Source organism: Primulina tabacum, chromosome 14 (genome assembly GCF_025594145.1).
Source record: "Primulina tabacum isolate GXHZ01 chromosome 14, ASM2559414v2, whole genome shotgun sequence".
Lineage (NCBI taxonomy): Eukaryota > Viridiplantae > Streptophyta > Magnoliopsida > Lamiales > Gesneriaceae > Primulina > Primulina tabacum.
Window position 1 is genome coordinate 2,321,048 of NC_134563.1, and position 16,712 is coordinate 2,337,759.

The window sequence follows — 16,712 nt, forward strand, 5'->3', positions numbered from 1 at the left end:
CAACTTCCTCAATATCCTGAGTGTTGTAGAATGCATTGATCACAGAAGGTGAGAACTTGTAGATACGATCACGAACAAACATTCTCCCATACTTCACCGATTCCTCATCTCCAACACTGCCCAGGAGATTGCAGTAGAATTCTAACACTACACGGCGACAGTAGGGCATAACAGTAGTGACTGTGGATAGCAACCTTCGGTTCTTGAGAAACTCAATCAAATTGTATTTCCCATATGCATTAACAACAATATTTTTCTCCTCAATCAGCTCTCTCTGAACAAACAGCGGCCATAATGCCAAGGCATCCTCAGAATAAAATTTGGGGGAAAAAGACTTACTTAAATCATAGTCAGCCGAGTCAATGTGGCGCTCGGTGTTGTCAACATCCACCTCAACACCGGCAGCAGTAGCAGCAACATCATCAGAAGACTCACTAGCTTCAGAGCCAATATCCTCAGATTCAGCATCACCCTGTTCCTCAGATTCAAAGTCAGATACAGACGATGAAGAGGAAGAAGCTCCAGGTCGGTTTTGCTCAAACTCCTTCATCATTTCTGAGTCAGGTTCATTCTCCTTAGCCATTTGTTTTCGGGCGGCCTTATCTTCTTTGAGCTGAGCAAGAAACTCTGCCAAAGATTGTTCATCATCTTCAGGTTCACCAGGAGATTGTTCTTCTGCAGCTTCATGAGAATCCGTGAATGGGTTTGGCTTTTGACTACCAGAAGTAGAACCAGATTCCTTAGCAGCAACAGTTGGTTTGGGGCGAGCCACCAACTCAAAATCATCATCATTGGAGTCGTCTCCAGATGAGAAATCAGGGTCCAGAATAAATGGGACGGTGGATGCCCTTGGTTTCTTGGTATGGACAAAGTCAGGATCGAACCCTGCTTGTTTCTTTGACTTACGGCGCATAGGAGCAGGGGGAAAAGCTCTATTCACGGCCTCAAAATTTGGGGGATTCTTGACAGTGATTTCGTTCCCAGGTTCACCAGGAGCGATCATTTCCAGCGGGATTGGTTCTTCTGGTACACCCACAATTTTCATGCCCACAACATCGGTTGCGGCTGTGGGTGTTGTGTCAGGTGATTTTTCGCCCATGCTCGAAGCCATTTCACTCCTAATGTCTTGAGGATCAAAGCCAGCCATCTGCGAAATAGAGAATAGCAAAGTAGGGAAGTTCGAAGAAGACAGAAATTTACGAAGAACACAGATACTTTTGCGCGAAAAAGAAAACAAATAGTTAGGGTAGGAGAGATTTTAGAATATGAGGGAAAATAGTAAGCCGTAAAGTTGTTCCTTATTTATCCCTAAATATTTAAGAACACCTCTCCAACGGTAACATTCTGTTGAGCCGCAACTTCAGCACCTTTTCAACTCAATTTTTACTCTCACCCAACGGTAACTTTCTGAAACAGTGCCATCATTATTTCAAGAAATCAGGCAGGATAAAACACCACGTCAAATTAACCCCACAAACAGTTAGAAATCAAGAAATTTCAAAATTAAGTCGGTTAGGGTTTTCTTCGTATTTCATGAATTAAAAACTGATAGCCCACTGGTCATGATGAATTCACATAACAGCAGTATGAATGACTTAAATTTATGCCTAAAGTATGATCAAAAATGAAATGCACACGCATGTGATCAAACTGTGATCAGTCTGTACTTAGGTGTTGGCAACACCTCTTGGCAACACTCACAAGTTGGACTCAAACTTTCTTGAACATTTTTAATTCAGACATGGTAGCTCCCACTCTAGAAGAACGGTCTTCATAGGACTCCTCTAGGTAGCTTTTTCCATCTGTATTTTGACTTAGAAGTGGTAGCTCCCACACTAGAAGAACGGTCTTCATTGGACTCCTTTAGGTAGCTTTTTCCATTTTCTTCTAAACATTTTTTTGTTCTATTTTATTCTCTTTTCTATTTTTCACCATATTGCTCAAGAATTTTCTAAGTCATTATCTACATTGGACAAGATCATGTGGTACACGATCATCATCAACAGCTTTATGACTTAGATTGAGCACACACCATTCTTTGGAGAATATTGATGGAAAGTTTGATTCACAACTGAGAGCACGCCATTCAGTATCCTACACTTGTACAGGCTTCACACAAAGCAGGATGTATGCAATATGTCTAGCATCCTAAAAATAAAATGCACATGCATGCTGGGTGTTGTCCACAGGTGTTGTAACACCGAGGACAACATCCGTGAGTGATCATTGTGTACACAAGCTGAGAGACTTCCTAAGATTGGAAAATCTCTCAAAATCCAATGGTTTTGTAAAGATATCAGCCAGTTGGTTCTCAGTTCCAACAAATTCCATTCGAATTGTACCCTTATCAACCAAATCTCGAATAAAATGATGTCTAATGTCTATGTATTTCGTTCGAGAGTGTTGTACTGGATTTTTTGAAATATCAATTGCACTTGAATTGTCACAGTATACAATTAAGGTGTCACTGTTGAAACCATAGTCTTTAATCATTTGATTCATCCACAAAAGTTGTGAACAACAGCTAGCAGCTGCAACATATTCAGATTCAGCAGTGGACAGAGATACACAATTTTGCTTTTTACTATACCATGACACCAAATTGTTACCAAGATAAAAACACCCACCCGTGGTACTTTTCCTATCATCTAAGTTTTCAGCCCAGTCAGCATCACTAAAGCCCACTAAATTGGTGTTTGTTTCTTTGGTGTACCATAAACCTAAGTCAACTGTTCCAGATATATATCGCAAAATTCTTTTCACAGCCTTTAAATGAGTGACTTTAGGATCAGCCTGGTACCTAGCACACAAACAAACACTAAACATGATGTCGGGACGACTTGCACTTAAGTAAAGAAGACTGCCTATGATGCTGCGATACTGGGTGTTGTCAACACCTGCCGCAACATCGTCTTTGGACAATTTTTCAGTCGACCCCATTGGTGTTTTCATGTGCTTAGTGTTCTCAGTAGAGAATTTCTTCACCAAATTCTTGGCATACTTGGATTGACATAGAAAGATACCATCATGCATTTGTTTAATTTGCAATCCAAGAAAGAAACTTAATTCTCCTACCATGCTCATTTCAAATGTGGTAGACATGCATTTAACAAATTCATCAACATGCTTTTGAGAAGAAGCACCAAAAATGATGTCATCCACATAAATTTGACACACAAGAATATCATGCTTCGATTTTTGAATAAAAAGGGTTTTATCAACCTCACCACTTTTGAAGCCTAAGTCAAGCAGATATTCAGTAAGCCTTTCATACCATGCTCTTGGAGCTTGTTTAAGTCCATAGAGTGCTTTCTTCAACTTGTAGACATGGTTCGGGTGGTGTGGATCTTCAAATCCTTTAGGTTGGCTTACATAAGCTTCTTCTTTCAAGATGCCATTCAAAAAGGCACTTTTCACATCCATTTGATATAATTTTATGTCCATGTAACATGCAATAGCAAGTAAAAGTCTAACCGATTCAATCCGGGCAACAGGGGCAAACGTTTCATCAAAATCAATTCCTTCAATTTGAGTATACCCTTGAGCCACTAGCCTAGCTTTATTTCTCACAACAATTCCAGATTCATCAGTTTTGTTTTTAAAGATCCATTTGGTTCCAATAACATTCACATTATCGGGTCTGGGAACCAAATCCCACACATCATTCCTAACAAATTGTTCAAGTTCCTCATGCATTGCATCAACCCAAAATTCATCTTTTAAGGCTTCATTTATATTTTTGGGTTCCATGAGTGAAACAAAACAAGAGTGACTTACTTGAGAGTATACGAAAGTCATGCATACTAGTCCCATCATTTTGCGATAGTCTACCTTCTCCTTTCTTCTCGTTTGCATTCCTCCAAATGTTTCTCCAATGATCTGAGATGATGGATGATTTTTTCTGAACCTTGCTGGGAATATAAATCTCTTCATTGGTTACACTGTCATCATTCTCAGTATACTTTCCTAGTTCATCATTTGATTCTGCCAGTGCAGGTGTTGTCTCCGGTGTTACAACACCGGGTGCAACATCTGTGTTAGGCAGTGTCTCACTTTCGTTCAGCAGCCCATCAATATCATCCTCGATTGTTTTTCCCGTTAGATCTGCAAGATCATCAAAAACAACGTTAATAGACTCCATAGTCGTTCTTGTTCTCAGATTATACACGCGATAGGCACGACTATTAGATGAATAACCAACGAATAAACATTTGTCGCTTTTAGAGTCAAACTTTGCAAGATGGTCTCGGTCATTCAAAACATAACATACACACCCAAAGACATGAAAAAATACTTAAGGTTCGGCCTCTTTCCCATGATGATTTCATAGGATGTCATAGTAGAACCACTCCTTAAGTACACACGATTTGAAATATGACATGCTGTGTTCAAGGCCTCGGCCCAAAATCTCTTTGAAATATTCTTTGAACTTAACATGACCCTAGCCATTTCTTGCAGTGTCCTATTCTTCCTTTCGACTATTCCATTTTGTTGAGGAGTCTTAGGGGCCGAAAATTCATGAGTTATCCCTCTTTTTTCACAAAATGATATAAAGTGTGAGTTTTCAAATTCTTTACCATGGTCAGTCCTTATCTTACCAACCCTCAGATTATGTAGATTAGTAATCTTAGCATGTAATTTCTTGAAAACATCAAAAGTGTCAGATTTTTCTCTAAGAAATCTTACCCAAGTAAAGCGAGAGAAATCATCCACACAAAAGCATGAATACTTCTTACCTCCAAGACTTTCCACTTCCATTGGACCCATAAGATCCATGTGCAAGAGTTCAAGACACCGTGTTGTCCCAAAGTGTTGCAACACTTGATGGGGAACACGTGTTTGCTTACCCTTTTGACATGCACCACAAACATACGGAATTCCAGATGATAAATTAGGCATACCTCTCACAGCATCGTACTTACCAAGGTTCTTTAATGTCTTGAAGTTTGCATGTCCCAATTTTTGATGCCACAAGTTTAATTCACTCACCTTTGAATGATTGCATACTAAGTCTTCTCCAAGTTGATAGCAATTATCAGCAGACCTTGTACCTGTCAAAATACGAGTATTAGAATTATCAAACACTTCACAATTGTCTTTATCAAACTTAACATGCAAACCGTCATCACAAAGTTGACTTATGCTTATTAAGTTTGAGTTAAGCCCTTCCACATAAAGCACATTGTGTAGATTAGGCAGTCCATCAACATTCAAGGTTCCTTTGCCAGCAATTCTTCCTTTAGCACCACCACCATATGTCACATGATCACTCCTCAGTTCAACATAGTCAATCAAATGGTCTTTAGAACCTGTCATGTGGCGCAACAGCCACTGTCAAAGTACCATATTCCTGCAATGTTAGTCTTTAATGAAGTATAAATAACGGAACATTGAATCTTAGCATTTGGTACCCAAACCCTTTTTACCGTCGATTTTCTGTTGGCAGTGTTGCATCGGGTGTTATACAACACCTGTGGCAACACCTGTTCTGATTCCCATCTCTTGTAATCATCTCTCAGTTTAAAGCAGTAGGGTTTGATATGACCAGGTCTAAAACAATAGTGGCAGATAAAGTGGCGTTTTCTGGACTTGGACTTCTTTGTAGATATTTGCCTCTTTGATGAAACACCTTTTTCAGTGTATGTAGCATTCGAGATTTCAGCACTTCCTTTGACAAAGACAGTTGGTTTTCTTTCAGTGTTGGAAGATTCTCCTATTTCAAATTGGTGATTCGTATAACCAAGTCCAGCTTTGTCATTCTTTCCAATCATCAAGAGTGAATCAAGTTTGGATGAACTTGAATTAAGCTTCGCAAGAATTTGAGTTGCTTCTCCAAGCTCTTCCTTGACTTTGCATAATTCCATATCTTTCTTACTTAAGATTACTTCAAGTCGTGATACTTGTGACTTCAGCTCAGTGTTCTCTTTGGAGAGAATTGCATTCACTTTATTTCTTTTGATCCAGTCTTCATACATTGTCTGCACACTTTCCAGAGTGACTTCATCATCATCTACTTCTTGGTTTTCAGACTGACTTGATTCACCAAGGGTTGTAGAATTAAGACACACTGAATTTGAAGAGATGTTGCGACCAGGTATTGCAACACCTGTGGCAACACCCAAAGGATTGATTTGCATTGAACGCTTCTCCTTGATCACAGCAGACAACGATGTGTGATTTTCAGATTCATTTGATCCTTGATCATCATCAGACTCTTCATCACTCAAAGTGACAGCCATGCCTTTGTTTCTCCGAAGTCGATTGGCACACTCATTGGCATAGTGTCCAAATCCAGAACACTCTCTGCATTGTACTGAGTCCAAATTTCTGACATTTGATTGGATTTGCAATTCAGTTTTTGGTCGAAATTGTCCTTTCATAGGAGTAAACTTTTGAGCTTTTGCAGAAGTGATGATATTGGGCAACACAGATTTTTGTCCAATTTTCTTCTTCTTTCTCATTTTCTTCAATTAATCACCGAATTTTTTAGTAATTAGAGAGATAGAATCTTCACCTAAATCAGATTCATTCACTTCTTTAGATATTTGAAGGATTTCATCATAAGAGTCAGTTGAAACTTCAAGGGCTATTGTCTTCCCTTTATCCTTCTTTTGTAAATCAAGATTCATCTCAAAAGTTTTGAGGGAACTCATTAATTCATCCAGGTTGATTGTTGAAGTGTCTTTAGATTCTTCAATTGCACAAACTTTGACATTAAATTTCTCAGGTAGAGATCTTAAAACTTCTTTGTTCACCAATCTTTCATTGGACATGGGATCTCCAAGACTGTGAGCTTCATTAGAAAGTTGTCTCAACCGGCTATCATACTCAAGAATAGACTCCTTGTCCTCCATTCTCAAACTTTCGAACTTTGATGTCACCATCCTTAGCCTAGTTTTACGTACACTTGCGGATCCTTCACAGTGCTTCTGGAGTATCTCCCAAGCATCTTTGGCGCATACACAAGTGGTGATTAAATTAAACATCCTTGTGTCAACAGATGAAAATATAGCATTGAGAGCCTTGGAATTAAAGTTTGAAGTTTGCACTTCATCGACAGTCCATGTACTTTCAGGTTTGATCCGTGTGTCTCCATCAGCATCCTCGAGTTTTGGTGGACTCCAACCATCAAGTACACGTTGCCAAGCTCTTTCTTCAATGGATTTAATAAAAACCCTCATCTTTACTTTCCACAATGCATAATTTGATCCATCCAACACGGGAGGTCTAAAAACAGTGTTTGTTGATGCTTCCATGATCCTTTTCCACCTGGAAAACAAAACAAAACAGGATCTCACTTAGTAGCGTCAAGTGGAAGCTCTGATACCAATTGAAAGTTCTGTTTCCACAGTGTATGTGTGAGTTGAGAGTGAGTGTTGTGTATATCAGAATGTAGATGTTGTGCGTAGGTGTTGTAACACCCACGACAACATGCAGCGGAAATTATGATTTTAACACACCTACACGTAGCTGGAATAATGATAATAATACGAGATACGAGATGTAAATTATGCACAAATATAAAATACTTGTGCGGTGCCTCAGGGCAAAATAATTCACTAGAAAAACTTGTAAGTTTACAAAAACCAATACTAGTGAAAGAATAAAACAACTCCCTTATTAAGGCGAGTAACAAATTGCATCATAAACCTCTAACAACCCGTATAACCAAAATACATAGGATGCATCAACTGAGAAGTGAAAAAAATCTTCAAAACTCCACACACTAATCAACACGGTGATTAGGTGTTGTCTTCGGATGTTGGCAGCACTTCACAGCAACAAGTTATCAATCACGAGATGGCTTCAATCAGAAAACATTTTCTTCGTACAAATGCATCTCTGTCTCTCCGAAAGTTTTTTCTCTGTATCGTCACTCTCTCACACTTTTGTTTCTTCTCCTTTGAGTCCTATTTAACATAGAAAAACCAATTTCATTAGGAAACAAACTCTTTTTAAAACAAGGATAATATCTTAAAGATATTGTGATATCATATCTTAAAGATATTATGATATCTTAAAGATATTACGAGTCATATCAAAATATAGTCTTATATCACATATTGAATTTATAAGAGATCATATCATCAATTTTGAGATTATCCTCATGTCTAGAAAGGCAAAATATTAAAGATAAAAAAAAGAAAATATATCAAGGAATAAAATTCCTTTCAGTATGAAATTCGCAATTTTAGTGTATGTAAAGCTAAAATTTGATAATATAGAGTACGGAAATGGCATAGTATTTTTATATATATAATTTAACCAAATATGAAATATTATCCTAAGTTCTCATAGATTTCTCTTCATTATCTTCTTTTACATGTTTAAATTCGGAAAATTTTGATATTGAACTCAAGAAGTAGCATTCCTACAAGAATTCGAGGCGTGGCCCGATTCACAGATTACATTCACAATGTTAAGTAATTATATAAATGGATTGCTTGAAAAAAGGACAGAAAATTGGAATAGAACATCCTCGTCAATTTCAATGATCAACTCAAGGTTCTGCCTTAGGAACACATTTACCCGGGCGGAACGCCAACGGACCCGCGGCGTATATCACGGCCTGGTAGTTCCTCCCAACCAATCTCTTATTCTCGTAACGTAGGGGCGCGCCATAGAGTCCATAGTTCACATTTGTGAGAAGGTTGCAGCTCGGAACAGGCGAAGACACCAGTCTCACCTTGCAGGCATGCAAAGGATGATCCAAGAAAGAGCGGCTCATTCGGAACCCTTTGAGCACCGCGTAGAAGTAGCCGTTTTTACCGGTCTGAAACGCCTTGTAGAAGCTTACTCGGTTCCTATGATCTTTGCAGATGACGCTGACTATGGCTGATTCGATGGGCTTGGCCTTGTTGAGGTTCCACGTTCCGTAGTCACTGCAGGACTGGCAAAAGACCGTGCCTTCCACCACCACATCCACCGGTTTCTCGACCGGTTTGGGCAGCAACGGGGCTGTTGCGACGGCGGTTGATGCGAGAGCCAATGAGAGAATGAGAAAAGGGAAGGCTGTAAGAAAATGGATGCTTGCCATTTTGTATAGAATCCTGAGGCAGGTGCGTGGATTCTAAAAAAGATTAGTGTTTGAATGTGTGAAGAATGTTGGTATTTGAGGCAAATATATATATAGTTGGTGTGTGGGATTTGAAAATTTGGGATTATACGTGGGGGCTACTAAGTTGTGAAGAATTTTGCTTCCCAATTCTTGACAACGTGATGGCCACATTCATTTATAATAACAAAAGTATACACTACATGCACATTCTAACATATATTTAGAACATTTACCTCTTGGAAAATTTTTATCTGCCTTGTTTTTACTTTTTATATTTGTCGTTTTTCTTCCCGTGAAATTTCAATTTTAGTTTGTTATATTTTTTTTCATTTTCAATCTTGTTTTCGACGTGACAGCGATGCAACACTAATGTATATAGTGTCACAGTAGTACTCCTGAAGAAAACTAATAAAATTACTAAAAAAAATTACATTATTAAGACTTAAATTTGATAAATAGATGATCAAAAAATAAATTTTATTTTATCTTTAAACTACACACTTGAATAAATAGTAGTAAAAGTTTTGTGCAATAAATGTTACAATATTTCTTGTTACAATATTTAACAGCGATGAGTTTGTTGGATTTATTGTAGAAAATAATAGGAATATAAATATATGTTACATATTTGATTATCATATAAGAAAATATAATTATTGTAAATTTGTGATTGACTTTTGTTGCTTTCTTAAATCTATGTATTTCTTTCACTTTTCCATAGTTACATATGCATTATTTGGTGATAATCGATTATCGATAAATCTATTTATTTCTTCGTTTAAATATCATAAACATTACATAAACTTTTTCGAAGATCATTGTGAGAACCGAAAATTTCTCAACCTTTTTTTTTATCATGTGTAAGAAAATTAATATATTAGATTCTTGAGATAATTGAGGAATATATTGTACACCCTTGTATTGGAAATTTTATATATTGAAAATATTGGGGATCAAGTCAATAAGATTCACACCAAGGCATGCTTAATTTCGAAATTTGGGAAGAGGATTTAGGAGATTGAGAGATCATACAATTTTAGGAGAACTAAGGCATGAATATTACTAGTAAAATTCGAAAATCCTCCTATACTATTTTTGCCTAATTGTTATGATGGATAGATGCTAGGTTAATTGGAAATAATCCATCAAAACCTTTACACAAATCCTTACCCAAGCCTTGATATTTTTGAACCAATGGACGGGTGGGAATCAAGGATTAAATCCCACAAATTAGGAAGATATATCATCAGCCTTGGCAAGAAAATTGGGAGTCAAATTTATGAGATTTGACATGAAATTGGTATGACTTAGGTGCCATATTAAGCTCCATTCTTTTCCCCTATAAATACCAAATCACCTCTTTCATTCTCCTACACCAATTTCGAAATTCCCCTTGCTGAAAGTCTCGAAATTCAGCAGCATTTCCTAGCCAAACTCTGCCGAAAATTTTCCAAGAAAAATCGAGCCGTAGTGCCGTCGAGTGAAGAACAAGGAGCGATCCCTTCCCGAAGCCAAGCAACCACGTTTTTAGCATCATTATATATTGTAAGTGGGATGTTTTTAAAACTCAAAGTTTCGAATTTTATGCATATGTGAATTTTTCGGTTTTTGAAAATATACTCGAGTACATGTCCTTTCCTACTCCTTTTTTTGTGTCGAATTGTCATACTGTTTTAAGCACTGTGAGGAGTCGACTGTATATGGGTGGAAATCCCAACCATGACGTACCCTTACGCGGTGGGGATATAACCGCTATACGGCCTCGCCCCCTTAGAGGAGTAAAAATTAGGGACTGACGTCAGTAAACCATAGAAAGTTAGATAAATCACAGTGGCTGGTAAAAGTTATGCATGTGTTATGAAGTATGTATGCAACTCATGTTTATGTTCGAAATCTATGCATGTTGTTTTTATTGTGCTCGATATTCCCCCGCTTGCTGAGTATTCCCAAATACTCACCCCCCTTACAATCTGTCCCAGATAAGTCCGAATAACAGGTCGAGGATGAAGAGTCCGAACAGTTTTGGGGTTGGTGATTCGCAAGAATAGTAGTAGATTTTATTTCAAATATTCTGATTTAAACGAATTGTAAGACGCTTCCGCATTGATCACTTTTTCGTTGGATTTCGTTATTGTAAAGACAGCTGTTACGTTTAAATTATGATATATAAACTGGTTTGGTTTATACTGTGCTACGAAAGGCTTGTTGTTTCGATTGTGTGATTGTTAAACAACGCCGATGTCAATCACGAGTTTCGGGGCGTAACATTTAAGTGGTATCAGAGCCGCCAGGTTCATAATCCGAGTAGAAAAATCGATTTTCAAAAAAAAAACGAAAAATCGTCAGTGGAAATTTAACTCGAGGCCGATGCTATCCCCTCCGAAACGGCCCAACGAACGAGACTCACCACCCTAAAGTTGTGAGGTAGGGGCTGAAATCGCGAAATTCCTCCGTTTAGGCCTCCGAAACGTCGTTTTTGTCGTTTTAGGAAATATTCGTAGACCCTATAACTTCTCGTAGGAAATTCCGAATTCGATTCCGTCAATTGTTCTGGAATCCTCTCGACATATGCTTCGAACCCATATGTCAAATTCCAAACTTTTCATTTTTGGAAAAAAAAATTATATATTTATTTAAATTTCGAAAATTTCATATATATTGCATATTCTCACTTGTTATATACTGTCTATTTAGGATTCTGAGCATTTTCATTTTTTTATCTCAGGAACTGGCTCCATCTACCCATATGCGACCCCGCACCCGTGCCCAAGCTGTCATTCGTCTGAAGGAGCTTGCCTTTCACTATCAGTCCCGTCAGATTCGGCGACTTAGAGCCAGATTGAGTGAGAGGATGAGTGAGGTCGAAACCTTAACCACTGAGAAAGAGGAGATTCAGGTCTGCCTTAACCAGTCGATCTATCAGGGTGAGTTAGTGAGAGGTGATAACATGGACCTGAGAGATATCATAGAGCAGTGCAAGTATCAGCATGGGAAGCTACGAGAGGATGCGGAACGCTATCGCAAGGAGCTGGAGGAAGAGAAACAGCAGAATGCCCAGCTTAATGCAGAGAATGCCGAGCTTAATGCAGAGAATGCCCAGCTCACCCACATGGTGGAGCTACTGCAAGAGGCAGAGCCGGAGGAGGAACCAGAGGAAGAGGAGCCGATAGAGATCGACGAGCCTATAGCTGCCATAGGAGATGGAGAGATAGATGATTAGAGTTTCTTAGTGACCTTTCCTTATTACTAGGAATTTATCTTTCCATTGTTGCTATTTTATTTCAGTCAGTATGATTTATTTTCATTCAGTACGCTTTGTTCATTCAGTTGTTTCTTTACATTAAAAAATTAATAAAATTATGATTATTTATTAATCTCAGTCGTCCATCTATATTCAAGTTATGTTTACTTATTAACTTCAGTTGTTTCAGCATAACTCATTTATCCAATCTTGTCGTTATGCACGTCAAATTCTTAGAAGCGTTTAACTTGTAGGAAATGGCCGGTAGACCACCAAGACAAAACCGCAATCCCCGATATGCTAACAACAACAACAATGCCAACGACGAAGGCAACGTACCTCCGCCTCAGTTCAGTCTTAATCAAGCAGGCTTGATGGCCATAGCCACAATCGTGGCAACAACACTACAAGGGTTAGTGAACCCGAATGCCAATCAACCACCACCTCCACCACAGCACGGAGTAAAGTTCCATTATGAATCCCTCCGCAAGAACAGGTGTACAACCTTCAGTGGAGCTGCTGACCCTGAAGTTAGCAAGAGTTGGCTAAAAAGCGTGGAAACTCAGTTGAGACTGTTGGAAGTCCCGGATGCACTAAAAGTGGACGTGATAGTGCCCTTCCTGGAAGATCGGGCAGGCATGTGGTGGGAAGCAAGCTCGCCAGCCATGGCAACTGCAGCACCAATCACGTGGCAACGTTTTAAGGAAGCTTTTCTGAAACAGTACTATCCAGCCGAGGTCAGGTTGCAGAAACTGAGTGAGTTTGAAAATTTCAGTCAAACTCTGGAAATGTCAGTGGTGGAATACACCTCTCAGTTCAATGCCCTTGGATCTTATGCCCCAGCAATTATGGCGGATGAAGTTCTGAAATTGCATCGTTTTAAAAAGGGGTTGAATAGCAGGATACAATCAGCTCTAGCAGTCTACCAACCTGCCAACTTTTCAGACCTAATGGGTGCGGCTATCCGTGCGCTGATATTCGTCGAAGAGAAGGGGATAACAGGAACAAGCGACCCCCTATCAGCCAGCCTTCCTAGGGAAAACCAGTGTTCAAGAGGCCCAATCAGTCAGGTGGACCTCCCTCAGGGAAATTCCCCGCCAATAACCATCAAGGACTCAAGCCCTGCCCAACTTGCGGATTCAAGCACTCCGGGGAATGCCGAAGGGCCAGCGGTGTATGCTTTGGATGTGGAAAATCAGGGCACAGAATTGCAGAGTGTCCTACCGCCGCCAACCGACCAGCAGGGCCGAACAGAGGAACTGGGCCAATTGCGGGAGCAGGCCCTAGTAAATCAAAGGAGGAAAAACCGAATGCCAGGGTGTTTGCCATCACGCAAGAAGAGACAGACGACGCGAACGATGTCGTGTCAGGTACCATATTTATTCAGTGCCTGCTTATGTGTTATTTGACTGTGGTGCTACACATTCCTTTATGTCTAAGAGATTTGCTAAGAAGCTAAAACGTAAGCCCGTTAAACTAACTGAACCTTTCCGAATAGCCACACCTACTAGTAGAGCTATTGAAACTGACGAGATTTACAGATATTGTAAAATCAGTATTAATGACCAGACTTTTAGCACCGACTTGATACAGTTGGTCATGGTCGATTTCGACGTAATCTTAGGAATGGATTGGTTAGCGAGAAACAGTGCAATGGTAGATTGTAAAGGAAAGAGAGTCAAACTCCGAACCCCAGATCAGGAAGAAGTCGTGTTTCACGGCAAATCCAAAGACCGGAAGTTGCTGCTCTCAGCATCTCAAGCTGGGAGAGCCATGAAATCCGGACAAGACGTCTACATAGCAATGGTCAGTCAAGTAAGAGAAGAAGTCAAGCTGAAACTGGAGGACATCCCGATAGTGAGAGAGTTCCCAGATGTTTTTCCAGAAGAACTCTCGGGGACGGTCCCGAATCGCGAAGTGGAGCTCGAGATCAATCTAGTTCCCGGTGCTGCACCAATCTCTAAGGCACCTTACAGAATGGCACCAACCGAACTCAAGGAGCTGAAAGAACAACTCCAAGAATTGCTAGATAAAAGGCAAATTCGACCGAGTGTGTCCCCGTGGGGAGCTCCAGTACTCTTCGTGAAGAAGAAAGACGGGAGTATGAGATTGTGCATTGACTACAGAGAATTGAACAAGATCACAATCAAGAACAGGTACCCTCCACCTCGGATAGACGATCTATTTGATCAGCTTAAAGGAGCCTCCGTCTTTTCTAAACTGGATCTGAGGACAGGTTATCACCAGTTGAAGGTCAGGGCTGAAGATATCCCCAAGACAGCCTTTCGAACCAGGTATGGGCATTATGAATTCACAGTGATGTCTTTTGGTCTGACCAACGCACCGGCAGCATTCATGGATCTGATGAATAGAGTATTCAAGCCATTCCTGGATCAGTGCATAGTGGTATTCATTGATGATATCCTCGTCTATTTTCCTGACGAGACGAGCCATGAAGAGCACCTTCACCTTGCGTTGCAAACTTTGAGAGAGAATAAGCTTTATGCTAAGTTCAGCAAGTGTGAATTATGGCTAAAGAGTGTGTCCTTCCTTGGACATGTAATTTCGAAAGCAGGAGTGTCAGTGGATCCAAAGAAAGTACAAGCAATCACACAATGGCCGGAACCGAAGAACGCCACCGATATCAGAAGCTTTCTTGGATTGGCAGGCTACTATCAGAAGTTTGTCGAAGGGTTCTCTTCCATAGCCGTACCACTGACGAAGCTCACTCAGAAGAATTCTAAGTTCATCTGCGATGAAAATTGTGCGAAGAGTTTCCAGTCACTGAAAGAGAAACTCGCATCAACGCCAGTATTGATACTGCTCGCAGAAAATAAAGATTTCACTATTTACAGTGACGCCTCTAAGGACGGTCTAGGATGCGTACTAATGCAAGAGGGAAGAGTGATCGCCTACGCATCCAGGCAGTTGAAACCGCACGAATAGAATTACCCTACGCATGATCTGGAACTAGCAGCGGTTGTCTTCGCCTTAAAGATTTGGAGGCACTACCTTTATGGTGCTAAATGTGAAATCTTCACAGACCATCAAAGCCTCAAGTACCTGTTCACCCAGAAAGAACTGAATATGAGGCAACGGCGATGGATAGAACTTTTGAAGGACTATGACTTGACCATAAGTTACCATCCGGGTAAAGCAAACAAAGTGGCTGATGCGCTATGTCGGAAGGGCCTAGGCAAGATAACTCTAGCTTCCCTCTCGGCACAGCCATGTCTGCAGGAGACCGTCAAGTTAAATCAAGACCGAGACCCGGTACTGACCAAACTTAAGGAACAAGTCAGAGAAGGGAAGTCTCAGGAGCATCAGATTGATGACAAGGGAATCTTATGGATGAAAGGGAGACTGTGTATGCCCGACAGTGATAACCTTCGCCAAGAGATAATGGCAGAGGCACACAAGTCAAGATTCTCAGTCCACCCGGGCAGTACGAAAATGTACAAGGATCTCAAGAATAATTTCTGGTGGAATGGCATGAAAAGAGACGTAGCTGAATTCGTCTCCAGATGTCAGGTATGTCAGCAGGTCAAAGCAGAACACCAGCGACCTGGAGGATTGCTGCAACCTCTGGAAATTCCCGAGTGGAAATGGTAGCACATTTCCATGGATTTTGTGGTAGGATTGCCAAGGTCCAGGCAAAGCCATGACGGTATATGGGTTATAGTAGACAGACTCATGAAGACTGCACACTTCCTACCCGTCCGCATGAATTACAATCTTGATAAATTGGCTTCGCTGTACACGGACAACATTGTGAGACTGCATGGAGTGCCAGTGAGCATCCTATCTGATAGAGACCCGAGGTTCGTCTCGCGCTTTTGGAAGAGCTTTCAGGAGGCCATGGGAATGAAAGTGACCCTAAGTACGGCCTATCATCCTCAAATCGATGGGCAAACGGAGAGAACCATCCAAACCTTAGAAGATATGCTGCGAGCATGCGCTCTGGAATTCAGTAGCAATTGGAGTACTCATCTACCCTTAATTGAGTTTGCGTACAACAACAGCTATCACAGCAGCATCAGAATGGCTCCATACGAAGCCTTGTATGGAAGGAAATGTCGATCACCACTTTATTGGGACGAAGTGGGAGAGAAAGCCTTAGTGGGACCCGAGCTAGTACAAATGACTGTGGACAAAGTTAAAATTGTCCGAGAAAAGCTCAAGGCAGCTCAAGACCGACAGAAGAGTTGGGCAGATCTGAAAAGAAGGCCGGTAGAGTTCAACGTGGACGAGAAGGCTTACGTGAAAGTCTCGCCTATGAGAGGAGTTGTCCGATTCAGCAAGGCCGAAAAATTGAACCCTCGATACGTTGGACCATTCGAAATCTTGGAAAAAGTGGGCACGCTAGCATGCAGGCTGGCACTGCCACCAAACATGTCAAGAATCCACAACGTG

The 16,712-nt window shown here is 40.4% G+C and overlaps 2 protein-coding genes across 2 annotated transcripts; both read right to left on the minus strand.

Annotated features, from left to right (window-relative positions):
• Positions 1-6,470: 6,470 nt before the first annotated feature.
• LOC142525008 (uncharacterized) lies at positions 6,471-7,256 on the minus strand. Its single transcript, XM_075629173.1, has one exon. The coding sequence runs from the start codon at positions 7,254-7,256 to the stop codon at positions 6,471-6,473; it is 786 nt and encodes a 261-aa protein (XP_075485288.1).
• Positions 7,257-8,375: 1,119 nt separating this feature from the next.
• On the minus strand, positions 8,376-9,073 carry LOC142525556 (non-classical arabinogalactan protein 30). The gene has a single exon (XM_075629869.1). The coding sequence runs from the start codon at positions 9,035-9,037 to the stop codon at positions 8,501-8,503; it is 537 nt and encodes a 178-aa protein (XP_075485984.1). The 5' UTR covers positions 9,038-9,073; the 3' UTR covers positions 8,376-8,500.
• Positions 9,074-16,712: the final 7,639 nt, after the last annotated feature.